The sequence below is a fragment of the Vombatus ursinus genome, unplaced genomic scaffold (assembly GCF_900497805.2).
Source record: "Vombatus ursinus unplaced genomic scaffold, bare-nosed wombat genome assembly UNPS02014839.1, whole genome shotgun sequence".
Classification (NCBI taxonomy): Eukaryota; Metazoa; Chordata; class Mammalia; order Diprotodontia; family Vombatidae; genus Vombatus; species Vombatus ursinus.
This window is the reverse complement of record NW_020954617.1, coordinates 6,860,861-6,877,050: the sequence shown is the minus strand read 5'-3', so window position 1 is coordinate 6,877,050 and position 16,190 is coordinate 6,860,861. Positions and strand designations below refer to the sequence as shown.

The 16,190-nt window shown below is 44.7% G+C and overlaps 1 protein-coding gene across 1 annotated transcript; it reads left to right on the top strand.

Moving 5' to 3' along the window:
• The first annotated feature begins 306 nt into the window (after window positions 1-306).
• On the top strand, window positions 307-15,254 carry LOC114026453. Its single transcript, XM_027840152.1, has 8 exons — window positions 307-423; window positions 6,827-6,954; window positions 10,553-10,785; window positions 11,776-11,837; window positions 12,511-12,648; window positions 13,055-13,228; window positions 14,912-15,050; window positions 15,223-15,254. Exons 1-7 carry the CDS (start codon window positions 325-327, stop codon window positions 14,981-14,983), a joined length of 906 nt encoding a protein of 301 aa, XP_027695953.1. The 5' UTR covers window positions 307-324; the 3' UTR covers window positions 14,984-15,050; window positions 15,223-15,254.
• Window positions 15,255-16,190: the final 936 nt, after the last annotated feature.

Here is a 16,190-nt window from a genome sequence, read left to right as displayed (position 1 = left end):
CTGACTGCCAGTACTAACCATATGTAAGTTACTAAGCCTTGTCCACTACACGCTGACCTATCTTCAGTCATCTGGAAGGCACGCGAGGCAGTGGAAGGAACTTGTCTGGGATAGGTACGTGGGAAGAATGAAGCCACGAAATCCTTCGTCTTTGCTTCCAGAGCTTCGTGGATGATCGTCACGGAGGCAGGCACACCTGCAGTCACCCCGGGAGAGCGCAGGTGTGGCCACAGAGTCTTTAAATGGCCACTGGTGCCACGTAGTTCCCACCCACACAGAGAAACCTTCGCGTGGGTGCTTTCCTAGTCCTAGCTTCCACAGGCCATGGAGCTGAGTGCAGAGGACGAGCTACCTGAGGGAGTGGGTCAGAAGGACAGCAGCGGCGCGATGGGCTTCCTCGCGGCTGCATCCAAGAACACCCAGGTAAGTGGAGGACTCCAGGGCTCCACTGCTGGGAAGAACATGTGGAGGCCGTGCTAGGACTCGAGCCTTCAAAGTCTTCTGTTTTCAGAGAGGGTTTGGGCAATTGCCGCTGCCCGGCACTCGTAATTGGCACCTGCGGCTTGGCCGCATTTATACTTTCTTGGGATGATTTTTGGAGCTTGAGAAACCCAGACTTCCTTCGCTGCACGCAGCAAACCCAGTTTCTTGTCTGCCTGTGGAGTGGTCCTTCGGTGGCTTCTGGCTAATCTTACGACGAAGGTTGGATTGCCCGGGTTGTTATTTGTCACCAAGGTGATGTCTCTCCTTTTTAGCATGCTGTCCAGATTTGCAGTAACTTAACATCATGTTCTTTTTTATAATAACTGATCAGTAGGTAATACTTTAGGGCATCTGGGTGGTGCAGAGGATAGAGCACCAGGCCTGGAGTCAGAAAGACTCACCTTACTGAGTTCAAATCTGGTCTCGGACACTTCCTAGTCGTGTGACCCTTAAAAAGTCACTTAACCCTGTTTGCCTCAGTTTGCTCAACTGTAAAATGGGGATAATGAGCATCTACCTTGCAGGATTGTTGTGAAGATCAAATGAGATCTTTGTAAGTTCTTATCACAGTACTTGGCACACAGTAGGCATTATATAAATGTTTATTAGTTCCCTCCCATGAAAGTGATATAAATAAAATGCTTATAGGATGCATAGGAGGGAGAGACCATACCTGGCTGAGGTGATCTGGGAAAGAGCTGACATTTGAGTTGAATCTTTAAGAATAAATAGACTTTTGATAGATTCAGATATGGACAGGAAGATGGGCATCCCCTCAATTTCCAATTCTTTGCCACAACAAAAAGAGCTGCTATATTTTTGTGTAAATAGGTCCTTTTCTCTTTTTCTTTAATCTCTTTGAGATACAGACCTAGCAGTGGTATTGCTGGCTCAAAGGGTATGCACAGTTTTATAGCCCTTTGGGCATAGTTCTAAAATGCTCTCCAGAATGGTTAGACCAGTTCACAACTCTACCAACAGTGCATTAATGTCTCAATTTTCCTGCATCCCCTCCAACATTTATCATTTTCCTTTTCTGTCATATTAGCAAATCTGATATGTATGAGGTAGTTGTTTTAATTTGTATTTCTCTAATCAATAGTGATTTCAAGCATTTTTTCATATGACTATGGATAGCTTTGATTTCTTCTTCTGAAAACTGCCTGTTCATATCCTTTGTTCATTTATCAATTGTTCATTTACAATGACTTGTATTCTTATAAATTTGACTCAGTTCTCTCTATATATTTGAAAAATGAGGTCCTTATTATGAGAGATACTTGTAAAAAAAAATTTCCCCCAGTTTTCTGCTTTCCTTTTAATCTTGGTTGCATTGGGGTTTTTTGTGCAAAAACTTTCAAATTTAATATAATCAAAATTACCCATTTTACATCTCATAATGCTCCTATCTCTTGTTTCTTCATGCATTCTTCCCTTATCCATAGATCTGACTGGCAAACTATTCTATGCTTCCTCATTTGCTTATGGTATCACCCTTTATGTCTAAGTCACGTACACATTTTGACCTTATCTTGGTATATGGTGTAAAATGTTGGTCTATACCTAGTTTCTGCCATACTGTTTTCCAGTTTTCCCAGCAGTTTTTGTCAAATAGTGAGTTCTTGTCCCAAAAGCTTGGGTCTTTGAGTTTATCAAACACTAGATTACTATGGTCATTTACTACTTTGTATCATGTCCCTAATCTATTCCACTGATTTACCATTGTTTCTTAACCCAGTATCAGACAGTGATGATTATCACCTTATTATATGGCTTCAGATCTGGTACAGCTAGACTACCTTCCTTCACACTTTTTTTCATTAATCCCCTTGATATTCTTTTTTTTTTTTTTTTTTTTTAAAGGCAATTGGGGTTAAGTGACTTGTCCAGGGTCACATAGCTAGTAAGTGTCAAGTTTTTGGTTTGAGGCTGTATTTGAACTCGGGTCCTCCTGACTTCAGGGCCCGTGCTCTATCCACCTCACCACCTAGCTGCCCCTCCCCTTGATATTCTTGACCATTTGTTCTCCCAGATGAATTAGCTCTATAAAATATTTTTTGGTAATTTAATTGGTATAACACTGAATAAGTAAATTAATTTAGGTAGGATTGTCGTTTTTATTATATGGGCTTGGCCTACCTGTGAGCAATTGGTATTTTTTCAGTTATTTAGATCTGACTTTATTTGTATGAAAAGTGTTTTGTAATTGTGTCCATAGAGTTCCTGGGTTTGTCTTGGCAGGTAGACTCTCAAGTATTTTATATTGTCTACAGTTGTTTTAAATGGAATTTCTCTTTCTATCTCTTGCTGCTGGGTTTTGTTGGTAATATATAGAAATGTTGACAATTTATGTGGGTTTATTTTATATCCTGCAACTTTGCTAAAGTTGTTAATTATTTCAAGGAGTCCATTCTCTAGCATTTTTTTGGGGGGGGGGGTGAGGCAATTGGGGTTAAGTGACTTGCCCGAGGTCACACAGCTAGCACGTGTCAAGTGTTTGGTCTGAGACCGGATTTGAACTCAGGTCCTCCTGACTTCAGGGCTGGCGCTCTATCCACTGCACCACCTAGCTGCCCCTCTAGGGTTCTCTAAGTATACCATCATATCATCTGCAAAGAGTGATAGTTTTGTTTTGATGGTACTTTTTGGAGCAAGAAGAAGGATCAGGGTTCTAACTTTCTGCCCATTTTCCAGGGCACAGTCTGCTCTTCCCAAAGATAATGAGTGATGAGTGGAAAATCTCAGTTTTGCAATGTGACCACAGAGAGTAGTATAACTCTCAGACTCTTCCTGATCCTTGGAGCTCTTGCAAGCTCACTTAATTGCCTTCTCTTCCCTTTTTCATTAATTAATGGGGCTGGGCACCTAGGGAAAATACACAGATGAATAAAGCACAGTTACTGACTTCAAGGAGATTATAATCTAATACTCTGCATTCATCAAGGCTGTGGGGTGGCAGTAATACAAACTCAGAATTTTAATTACTTAGTTTTCCATTTAATTGAACAATTCAATTCATCGACTCTATTATGCACCTTCCATGTGTTGGATACCGTAATAGACACAAGTTTAGATAATTCATAGTCCCTGACCTTGTGGAGTCTACGACCTCATATAGAGATAGGTAGGACACACACAAAAATATTGTGTTTTATCTTATACTATGGTATAAGAGCTCATGAGGGAAATCTAAATAATGTAAGAGGATGGGAAGACCATTTCCTTTGTGTATTGTCTGTAGCTATGAGAGTTGCGACAATTGTTAGCTCTCTTGGCTTTCTAATAACTCCTGTAACTCCTTACCAGAATCCTCCAGTTCTTAAAGTTTGGGGCAATACCAATGGGTTCTTCTACTTCCCCTAACTGATCAGGGAGGGTTTTGCTTGGAGGACACCAGAGGGCTGCATGGTACCTTGGTTGTATACATTACTGCAAGAGGTCTCATTCCCTTGTTTCTACCCAGTCCCTCAGGTTGGGTATAGAGTCACAGCACAGTAAACTCTACAAGATCATAAGGAGAGATAAGAATCCAAGAAGCTTCCAGCGCTATTGCTGATCTTTTCCCTCACTTCTTCTCAAGCCTACTTACTTGGTGTGATCTGAGATTGCTCCACCACCATTCAACATTCTCTGGATTGCAGACCTCTTGATAGTGTTTGGGCAATACAGACAGAGGTAACACATCCCAGTGCCCACCAGCATAACTAAATAGCGTCCTGAAATCCTGGATCCCACCATGTACACATAGAACAGTAGTACTTAATCTGGGGTATATAAATAGATTTCAGGGGTCCACTTAGTTGGATAGGAAAAAACTTAGGTGAGCTCCTCTAATGCAGTGAAAGAAATAGAGCATTTCCTTCAATTATGATTTTTAAAAATTAATCTGAGAGGGGGCAGCTAGGTGGCGCAGTGGATAGAGCACCGACCTTGGAGTCAGGAGGACCTGAATTCAAATCCAGTCTCAGACAAGACACTTGACACTTACTAGCTGGGCAAGTCACTTATCCCCAATTGCCTCACCAAAAAAAAAAAATTTTAATCTGAGAAGGGGCTTCACCAGTGTGCCAAAGAGATCCACATCACAAAAAAAGTTCTAAGAACCCCTAATCTAGAACCTGGAAGAGAGAAGCAGAGGCCTATGCAGGCAATTCAAGACCCATGGCAAGAGAATAAATGTTTGCCTTCTTCCTCCCTACCCCTAAGCTGACCTCATACAAAGAACCATAGAACATACAGAATGTTATTGACAGAAGGGACCTGAGATCACCCAGCCCAAACCTCACATTCTACAGATGAAGAGATAGGCCCAGAAAGGGTAAGTGGCCTCCTCAAGGCAACAGCTGGTTAGTGGCAGAGTTGGGACGACAGCCCCGGCCTCCTGACTCCCAGTCCAGTGCCCAGAACTGAGCTCTGAGGGAGTGATGCATGAAGGTAATTTTTTTTCCTGATTAAACTTGATTTAGGAAAAATGGAATATTTGGTTAAAAAAATTAATAGGTATTACCTTAATAAAACAAAATTAATGGATATTCTCCCAACAGTAGAGCCAGAAGTGCATTCCAACATGGTTTATTCTGCCAGACTCTACGTATTTGTGGGAGTGCTTCTACTCAGGGTGGTAAACTGAGGAAAGCAAGGAAGATAAGTTGAAGAAAGTCATGAACATGGGGGGGGAAGAGGAAAAATTATAATATCTTATTTATTGTAATTAACTTACCTTGAGATGTTTGCTTAAAAAAATCCCCAAACTTCCTGTTACTTATTGGTTTCAGTTTATTTCTCCATCTTGTCATTGGGCTGTTTATAAACAGTCATACTGACAATGACATCATTCTTTTTTCCCCACCTAGTGTGGTGCAAATCAGTTGTGAAATAGCTTAATGACAGCAGAAGTGGGGTGTGGGATGGAGGAGGAAAAAAAAAAAAGAATCAAGGGATTTGAAGAGCTAAAAACAGGCTCATCTTATCACGTGTTGCTGACATTTTTGACATTGCTGCGATGGAAAGGAGGCTGGATTTGGAACTGGGGGGACCTGTATTCAAATCCTGCTTCTTCTACTTATTACCTGTAGAACCTTGGGTTAGCCACTTAACTTTCTGCACAGGACCTTAGTTTCCTTATCTGTAAAATGAGGAAGTTGGTCTAAATGGGCTCTGAAGTCCGAGGTCTGTGGTCTGATGAACTTGGGTACAATGGGTGGAAACCAGGGAGACAGATTCCAGTTCAGTATTCCTTTTTTTTTTTCTTTTTTTCTTTTTGGTGAGGCAATCAGGGTTAAGTGACTGGCCCAGGGTCATATAGCTAGTAAGTATCAAGTGTCTGAGGTCGAATTTGAACTTGGGTCCTCCTGACTCCAAGGCCGGAACTCTATCCACTGTGCTACCTAGTTGCCCCAGTTCAGTATTCCTAATGGAGGTCCTAAGTAGAATGGGCCAAGTTGCTTGTGTTTTCCTCCTAATTGGGAGGCTATCTGGACATGTTATACAGGAAATTCTTAGGTATGCACTAGATTAATAATAATGTAAGACTTGCAAAGCATTTTATAAATATTGTCTCAGTTTTATTTTCAGAACAGTCCTGGAAAGGTAGAAGCGATTATTATGCCCATTTTATAGATGAGGAAACTAAGGCAGACAGAAGTATAACAGTGGCTTGCCCACAGCCACACTGCTTATAAATGTCTGAAGCTGTATTTGAACTTGGATCTTCCTGACTTCAGGTCTAGTGCTCTCTCCACTGCACAACCTAGATGACTGTAGATAACATTAGATGGGCTTTGAGGTCCCCTTCCACTGTGCAGTTCTGTGAATGGAATATAGAGTGAAGAGCATCAAGTACGCTCAGATTCTTCTTGGAGTGCCTGGTACATAGTAGGTGCTCAATATATGCTGCTTGTTTGAGTGTAAGAAGGAAAGAAAGTTAAGTTGGTCAACAAGCATTTAGGAGGAGAAAATGAAGCAATAACAATGTAATTACAATGTGCTGTAATAAGCCTTGCTATACAAAGACAAAAATGAAATGGTCTCTTGCCTTCATGGATCGTATGTGCTGATGAATGGGGAGAAGTCCTTGGGCCGGGCTCAGCAGTAGAATGGACAGCACAGAATTCCTACGATGACATCACAAGGCTGGGGAAGGGGAAGTCTAATGCCCAGCTCCACTCACTCTGCCTGAGGCTTAGAGCAAACCTGTTTGTACCCCTGCGCCTTGGCTTTTTAAGACCCCACGAGAGTGTGACGCTGGACTCGTTTGCACTGAAGAGTCCCTGCCTTGGAGGCTAGCCCGGGGATGCGGAGCCGCTGAGGCAAGTTCCTTTCATTCCCTCGTCGTCCTTCACAGAGCTGCTCACTCCCAGGTGTTGCCATCACCAGTTGGACCACAGCCTCGTGTGCGTCAACTGCCTGGTCAAAACTACCATCCTGGCGGAGAATGAGGTGGAGGCCAACAAGCCATCTAATAACTACAAGGTGAGTCTCTTCCGAGTTCTTAGAACTGGGAACAGGCAGCTGCCCCAACCCCTAATCCTCCAGTGTGGAGGCTCTTGGGGTTTCCCTCCAAAGTTCTGGTGGCTGGCAGCACAAAGGAGAACTTGTCGCCCCATACGCAGTGTCTAAAGTGTCTTATTATGGTTTCTGAAGGGTAAAATGGAGCTTGGCCTCCTGAAGGCAGTCCTCCTCTCCCAGGGACTCTGGTCAGAGCTATGTATCGATAGATATTCCGCAGGCTGCATGGAGTTCCAGGTGATTGATTCTTGCCATCGAGACGGAATAATGTCTATCCTAAGCAGGCAAAAATCACCTCATCGCCCTTCTCCCCAGATTACTCTCAAATGTCTAATCTGGTGAGTAGAAAACTCTGAGGCTAGGGATAACAGCAACAACATTTATACAGTGCTTTAAGGTCTGCACAGAGTTATTTTAGATGTGTTATCTCCTTTGATCCTCACAACTCTGGGAGGTAGGTCTTGTTATTACCCCTACTTTACAGATAAGGAAACTGAGGCACAGGGGGGTTACATGACTTGCACAGAACTATGCAGTAAGTGTCTGAGGATACATTCGAACTCGGATCTAAATTATTTCAGGTCCAGCTTTCTAAGCCCTGTACCATCTAGCTACTTCCCTATATATATTATATATATATATGCCCTACCCCATCTAATAATTCTTCCCCCACAAGCTTCACAAGGAGAAACCCTCACTCCCTCCTTGTGTTCTTTTGGATGGGTCTTGAATGAGTGACGGAAACTGTGCCTCAGTGAGCTCAGAAGGGAAGGCTGGGTCTTGATGGGGCTCTGCTGAGGAAGAAACAGCAATGTACAGAGATCTGGAGACGAAGCCTTCCCAAATTGGGGGGGGGGGGCAGTAGGGGAAGGGCTGCTACCCCTGCATTTGCACGGACTATCTCTCCACCCCCCATGCACTCAACTTCCTCTTAGAATCCATCCCTAGTTTCCTTCAAAATTCAACTCGAGAGCCACCTTTTACAAGAAGCCTTTCCTGATTGCCCCCCTTCCGTAGCCTCCCCCAATAGCCTTGTCTTTGTTTTGTTTTTATGTAATTGCAAAATTTTCTTCCATTATTTCTTCTTTCTCAGGGGCAGCTAGGTGGCGCAATGAATAGAGCACTGGCCCTAGATTCAGGAGGATCCGAGTTCAAATCTGGCCTCAGACACAACACTCACTAGCTGTGTGACCCTGGGCAAGTCACTTAACCCCAACTGCCTCACCAAAAAAAAAAATTAATAATAATGAGAATAAAAACATATTTCTTCTTTCTCAAGCTTCCCAAACTACCCCTTCCCCACATCCCAATTCTTTCACCTCAGGATCTTATCTTTACTAAGAGCTTTTTCATTTCCCCATCTCAAAATCCCATAATGTCACCCATCCCTCATTCTTTGATTTTTTTTTTATTCATCTCTGTTGAAGAGATGACCCTTCTCCTCAGCAAGGTCAACCCCTATACATGGTCCTTTGCTCCCATCCTCTCCTGTGTTTTTCAGCAGATTGCCCCAATGATCATTGCCTGTGTCACTCAGTCCTTCTGTCCCTCCCTTCCTTTCTCTTTCTCTCTTTCTCCATCTCTGTCTTCCTTTAATATTCACTCTCTCCTTATAGTGTCCAGCCTCAGAGACTAACTGTGTGGTCTTGGGCAAGTCACTTAACTTCTGTTTGTTTCAGTTTCCGCATTTGTAAAATGGCAATAATAATAGTACCCACCTCTTAGGATTGTTGTGAGGATCAAATGAAATAGTAACTGTAAAGTGCTTAGCACAGTGCCTGGCACATAGTAAGCGTTATGTAAATGTTTGCTATCATCATCATCATTATTACTATGTTGGTTTCTTTGCCACTGCCTATAAACTTGTCCCCTAGCTGTTAAAAAAAAAAAAAAAAAATCACCAGGCCCTATCATCCCTTCAAGTTATTTCTCTTATTTCTTTCCTCTTTTACCAGCTAAACTCCTAGAACAAAGCTGTTGACCTCTACTGTTCTTACTCTCTTCTCTACTCTTCAAAGTCTGACTTCCAACCCCAGTTACTGTCTCTGGACTTCCTAATGATCTCTTAATTGCTAGATCTGATGACCTTTTCTCAACTTTCATCCTTCCCAATCTCCACGCAGCCTTTGGCAGTGCAGACCTCAGCTCCTGGATACTTACTCTTTTCTGGGCTTTTGTGATGCTACCCTTTCTTGATTCTCCTACCTGGTCACTTCTTTGCGGGTTCATCATCAGTCTCCTGCTCTGTCACCACGGGTGTTCCCCCAGGACCCTGTCCTGGGCCCTCTTCTCTCTAAGCTCTCTTACTTGGTGACCTCACCAACTTCTATGGGGTTTCAGTCACGTCCAACTCTTCATGACTCTATCTGGAGATTCCTTGGCAAAGATATCGGACTAGTTTACCGTTTCCTTCTCCGGCTCATTTTACAGATGAGGAAACTAAGGCAAACAGGGTTAAGTGACTTGCCCAGGGTCACACAGCTAGCAAGTATCAGAGGCCGGATTTAAACTCTCAGGGAGATGAGTCTTCTGACCCCGGTCCTGGTGTTCTATGCACTATGGTGCCACCTGGCTGCCTGTTCCTAACATATGATGTGCCAAATCCTTGACTCTATGCTTTTGTACTGATTTGTCACCCGTGTCTGGAACATAATCCCTCTTTACTTCTTAAAAATCCCTTGTTCTCTTCAAAATGCAGCTCACATGCCACCACCTACGTGAAGTCTTTCCTGATTTCCAGTCCCCCTCACCCCTGCTCCAGCTGCCAGCACCTTCCCCTCCACGGTTGCCTTGTATTTGCTTCTGTATAGTTCTATGTGTACATAAGCTTCTGGGGGGCAGGAATTGTTTCATATTTTGTGTTTGCATCCCCAGGACCTAGCACAGTGCCTGACACATAGTAGGTGCTTGATAAATCTTTGGTGACTGATTATCTGGGACTGATGAATCTGAACAGGGACATTAGGGAGAGAACAGAACCTAAGGTTTATATGCATACATCCAACCTGTAAAACTCCCACCATCACCTAGGCAAAACCTTCACTGCCAGCCTTCCATTAATATGCCCACTTCCTAAGGCATCATGTTGTCTTTTTTGTTGTGACCCCTTTTCTAATTGGTGGTCCTCACTCAGTGTTCATTTTACTGATTTTACTTCTAGAAAAAAAAAGTTCCCATATCAAATTGCTCATCATCTTCGGGAAGGGAGAGATGAAGGAGGTAGGGCGAAAGTTTGGAGCTCAAAATTTTCAAATGAATGTTAATTTGTCTTTTCATGTAATTAGAAAAAATAAAACATTATTAAAATTAAAATTTTAAATTAGTAAATTATTTTATTTAATATTTAAGTAATTGATATTTAATAATTATTTAAATTAAAATATTACTAAAAAAACCAAACCAAATATGTACCCCCAGGAAACTGAATTTGTTATTATGAGCAAGAGCAGATTTCTAAGAAATCTCTTTACTTTAAAAAAGAAAAAAAGAAAGAAAATGTTAAAGGTGAATGAGATGGTCCCAAACCTAGTGTGGGTTTCATTTTTGTTTTGTTCTGACCCAGCCCTGGGACTTATACGTTGCCTACCCTTCCTAAGAAGAGATCAGGCAAATCTGGAGATGCATTATATGGGAAAGGGCTCTCTGTGCCAGCTCTTCTAGCCTTCTCCCATTTTTCTCCCTGGAAGTTTGGTTTCAAGAAGTGGAAGAGTCATGTGACTGCTCGGCCCTGGGAAGACAGACCGGAGATTGTGCGGGAGCTCTATGATGACCTGTATGCCGTCAGAAGCCCTCCTGGTAGGCTGCTGGGGTGGGGAACACAGCTTAGCTGATGGTCCCAACTCAGCCCTAAGAAGGAGCTTAGAGGGTCAGCAAGGGCAAGGCAGAGACTTACTAGCAGTGGGACCATGAAGGAAAGAGAGAATGTGGGCTCCAAAATGAGGGAAGCTGGCATGTATGGTGTGATGGAAACATGGACATGGCCTCATCCAGCGGTTTGTCCTCACGCTCCGCTGTGACCTGTGGGAATGTCTTCTATGTGTTGCTGTTTGGCTGGTGGCTTTCCCTGGTCTACCTCCTCATGTCTGTGCTGATGTTTCTCACCATCCTGGCAGCTCCTTACGATTCGTCTTCCCAAAGGCATGGGCCACCCTCAGATTCCGATTTGGTCATCTCTGCCATAATTTAGTGCAGTGGAGAAAGTGCTAGACTTGGTCAGGGGACCTGGGATCCAATCTGAATTCTCATACCTACTACCTGTGTGACCCTGGGGCCAGTCATTTCCCTCTCTGAACCTCTGTGTTCTCGCCTGCAAAATGGGGATGCTGATAACATTTGCCCCATCCTCCTACACAGGATTGTCGTGTGGCGTTTCATGAACTTGAAAGCCCCTCCATATGCTGGAGTTGCTATTTAGTTCCAGAATAAAACAACTAACAATGGGAGACCCTGGCCTACGATAGAATTCTCAGGGGCCATCCGTACTACTACCACTGCCTCTCTGGTGATTTTTTTTTTTGCTGGGCAGAATTGGGGAATCTGAGGGCTTTGTTATGCAGCTTTCTTCTGCCCCCACTTCAGCCCACTTTTTCCCTGTGACTCACAGAATCCCATATAACCTCAGAGGTCATCTGATCTAACCCATACCTGAACAAGAGTCCCTTCCACAATACCTGTGACAATGCCCAGCCTTAGCTCAAATACCTCCCTCTATCCATCTTCTGAAAAGGAAGGTCTTTCCAGAGCTCACTGGGCCCTTACCCTTCCCATTCTCTCTCTCGCCTACAGGGAAACTATGCTGGCACCTTGCTGGATATTTGCTCTGGCCATTTGATAAAGTGATCCAGAAGGTATAGATGGAGAAGGGTGGGGGTAGGGAGGCTGAGGTGGCCGTAGACAGACCCAGGCGATGTTGTGGGACGGAGGAGAGTGGGAGAGTGTGAGAGAGAAAAGCCCACCTTAGGAGTTGCCAAGGGTGTTTAGAAAATTAGTCTTTTGGGGCAGCTAGGGGGCGCAGTGGATAAAGCTCTGGCCCTGGAGTCAGGGGGACCTGAGTTCAAATGTGACCTCAGACCCTTGACACTTACTAGCTGTGTGACCCTGGGCAAGTCACTTAATCCCGACTGCCTCACCAAAAAGCAAAAAAAAAAAAAAGAAAAGAAAATTAGTCTTTGTAGGCAAGACACACCTACCTCTTTCCCCCAGTAAGGCTATGTGAGGCCTAGCTTGGGGTTTCTAGGAAGGGCTTCTGATTCCTTCTCCATTATTTCATGTTGAGGGGCTGGATCTGTACATGTGTGAAGTCTGTGAGGCCTCTGATGGCTCCTGTTCCTTGTGGGCACAAATATCTTCCCATACACATACACTGTTTCTTTCTAAATAGCTGGTCAATGGGTTGCCTGAAACCCTGACGTACTAGGTACCTCGGCCATACCCAAAAGTGCTCCTGGCCTCCTGATTTTTTAAGTAAATACTGTTTTTTGTTTTAGGTTCCTTCTCCGACTTCCCTTTTTCTTCTTCCAGAAGCCTTTCTCCCTTAGGTTGTGCAAGGATGCCAGTAACTGTGACTCTGAACTGGAGAGCAGCCCACTTCTCGGTCATCCTGATGGGCCACTCAGGGCTCATAAAGTGTCCTCCAGCCACCCAAAATGTAGTCACTGGGTAAGCCTGTCCTCTTGTGCTTCCCCTCCCCTTCTCTCTTCAACCCTGCCACTCGAGATACGGGCATCAGGGACTTGGAACTTTTCTATCCTCTTTCTGTGCCTTCCGTATCAACACGTTTTTTTGAGCTGTGTGGTTTTTTTCTTGATTTGGTTTCCTTCACTGCCTCCAATTGTCTCCGTTATGAACTGGGACCAGAATAAATATTTTCAATGGAATAAAAGGCAACTAACTATTATAGGTTGTTTTAAAAGGCAGTGACTTAGAATCTTTGCTTCTTCTCCATGAAGACCCAAGGATCTGTGAGGACAGGGTCCGACAAAGCTTCAGGATCCCCCATGTGAGTTGTTGGCATGGGATGGAACAGCGTGAGTGGGTCATTTCCTTCTTGGTCTTCTCTTGCTAGTTTCGAGTCAGCATGGACATCTGGCTTTTCCTGGGTTACCCTGTCTTGGTCATCATTCACAGCCTAATCTGCTGCTTCTCCTGGCTCCTGGTGTTCATTGCCAAGATGAATGCCAGGATGGTGGCCAGGATCCTACTGGCAGACCCAGAGCAGGTGCGCGTGCAGGCGATAAAGGTGAGGTGTCCTTGGATGGAGGGGAGAGGGCCACACCTTCCTGGGAGGGTATGACCTCTAATAGCTCTCTGGGACTTGGGACTGGAAGGCCAATGTCACTTGGGCAGATGTGGGTATAGGCAAATGAGCAACATTGGCTCAGACCACATCATTTAGTCCTTAAGGCAGTATGGTAAGAATGGAAGGGAAATCAATTAGGAATCAGAAAAATCTAGATTCAGATCACTTCATACATCTTACAGATGAGGAAACTGAGGTCCCAGAGAAGTTCAGTGTCTTTCCCAAGCTCACAAAGGCAGTAGGCAGCAGAGGCAATATTTGAACCCAGGACCTCAGCTTGATGCTGGGCTGAGTTCCACATGTAACTAGGATCTGAATTTGCATCTTGTTGAAGGCAGAGGAAAATCTGATTTTCAATTGTTATTAATTCTTTATTGGTCTTTCTCCACACCTCTCCAACTCCTGTGGTAGGGAGCCCAGGATGATGGTAGCTAGAGTTGGAAGGGGCTTGTAGGTCACATCTAGTCTACCCCAACCCCCATTTACAGTTGGGTAGAAGCCAATGGCTGGAGAGGTTAAAGTGGCTCGGCCAGAGTCCTGCAGCTCACTAGTGGCAGATGCGAGACTAGACCCCGGGCTCTCTGACTCGGAAGTGGAAGGGCAGACACATACCTGGAATCTCACTTTCCCCCAGAAGCCCACTCTTAGGATAAGAGGTACAAAAAAAGAAGATCCTATCAGAAGTCTCTGGGACTTAAGGCTCGAATAACTTAATGGATCTTACAGGCCATTTTGTTTTCATAGAATCATTGGAAGTTGAAAGTAATGCTCAAATCCCAAAGGACCCAGCCAGCCCAAGTCCAGCTCTGGCTCCTGCTGCCCGCTTCTATCATTCCCTCACAATGCTTGCCTTTTTTGGTCAAAAGGAAAATAACAGCCCTGCATCGACATTCCCTGCTTCTTTCTAGGACCATTTTGCTCTATGCAAAAGGAAGTATGGGGTGGGAGTAGGGGAGGAATATCCCATCATGGCATTCAATGAATCAGGGAAAGGTCTGAGACCAGATCCATACCCGACTCCATATGCTCCAAAGGGTTGTAGGAGGGACAGATTGGGTGGGATGTTGCGAAAAATAGGCCCAATTGTAAATAGCCCATCAGAAGAAAACCTGCCCTTCTGAATGTCTTCCGTTACCCCACTTTAGACAGAGGCACCTCTGGACACTGACACGCTTCTGTGCTGCTGTCGTGCAGCTAACTGCTATTACTACAAGTATACAGTGGATGGTGTTAACGTCTTTGCCATTAGTATCCTTTGCCACGTCAAAGAGAAGACTCATAAATGCCATTTCTCCATGGCAGCCCTGTGGCTGGAAATAGTGGGAAAGGATAAACTGAATCTGGGAAGAGGAAGAGAACAGTGGTGAATGAGGGAGACTTGTCTAGAAATAGAAAGGAGCAAGACTTTGGCAATGGAGGTCTCCTGTACGTGGTCCTGCCCTTCCAGGAGCAGAAGAAGCTTCTATGAGACTTAGTCCATGGTTGGGTGGTGTGGGGCACCAGTTATAACAGCCTGAGATGAGGGGAAAAGATTGAGGGAGGTGGGGAGGAGACTATCTAATGTTCACTACAAATGAAGGTCTATCCCATGCCATAATCAACAACAGTTTTTCAATTTTTCAGGAGTGCCCTGCCCTACAAAACCGTGAGGACAGGGTTGGAGTTGGTCCAAGCAAAGAGCCGTGCAAACCTTGACCACAGTAGTTGTCACTGATAGGCCGGCTCTAAGGCATCCTGGCTTCAGATGGAGCAGGCTGCCTTGGTAAGTGATGAATATTCCGCGGCCACAGGCCAGAGGGTCTTAGCTTTAGAGCTGGACAGGGGCCTTGGAGGGTATCTAGTCCCTGTTACTTAGTGGTTTCAGTTTATTTCTCCATCTTGTCATTGGGACTTGATAAACAGTCATACTGACAATGACATCATTCTTTTTTCAGATGAGGAAACTGAGGCCTACAGAGATCAAGCGATTTGTCCAAGGTCACACAGGGACCTTCAAGCGTGGGCCTTGAACCCAGGTTCTGTGACTCCAGAGTAGGTACTCTTCTCACTCTATGACAATACTCAAATAGAGGTTGAATGACTTGTCAGAGGTATTGTAGCAATTTATGCACTGGGCAAGGGTTGGACCAGTTGCCGTCTATGGTCCTTTCCAGCTTGGAGACTGTCTGATTCTTTGATGAATGCAAGTGACCCAAAAATGTCAAAGTTTCTTGCAGTGACCTTGGCACAGCTGTTTGCGAGGAAAGATGGTGTGGTGTGGTTCGGCTGTACCGAACTCCTCGGAGTGCCGCGTCGCGTCCCCGGCGAAGCGACGAGGGATGGTGGCTTCCAGTCCTATTTTTGTCTCGGTTCCCAGCGTTTCAGCTCAGAGCACTTTCGCTGTGGGTGCCGTGGTGAATGCCACATTTGGTCCCATTGTCGAGCTGACGTTTTACATCGCTGCGCTAATCAGGGCAGCCCAGGAAGGGAACAACTGCTATGAGGTGGTGAAGTCTGCTCTAACGCGCACCGTGCGTCCTACTTGCACTGGTGAGCCTTGCTTCTCTTCAGAACCAGGTGTGGAGGGCTCCAGCAGCCTGGGAAGGACATGGACCAGGTTTGGAATTCTCACTTGGCTTATGAAAAAGTTCCTGTCCCAATCCCTGAGCCCAGGAAAGATGAAGGATCCTGAGAGGTTAATTCTGGCTTCTCTGCTCTTCCATACATCACTTCCCTCTCCATGCCCTCCCTCCAAAACATGCTCATAGGCTTATATCTCTGGAGCTGGAAAAGCCCTAAGAAGTCATAGGATTCAACTCCCTCGTTTTTCAGATGAGGAAGCTGAGGCCCAGGGAGGCTAAGTGCCTACCCTAAGATCACACAGGCAGTAAGTAGGAAAGATAGGATTGAAAGCCTAATCCTC

Coding starts and splice junctions, on each gene's coding strand:
- LOC114026453 (XM_027840152.1), top strand. CDS start 325: ATGGAGCTGAGTGCAGAGGACGAGCTACCTGAGGGAGTGGGTCAGAAG. Junction 6,955..10,552: donor AGCCATCTAATAACTACAAG/GTGAGTCTCTTC, acceptor GTTCTGACCCAG/CCCTGGGACTTATACGTTGC. Junction 13,229..14,911: donor TGCGCGTGCAGGCGATAAAG/GTGAGGTGTCCT, acceptor TCAATTTTTCAG/GAGTGCCCTGCCCTACAAAA.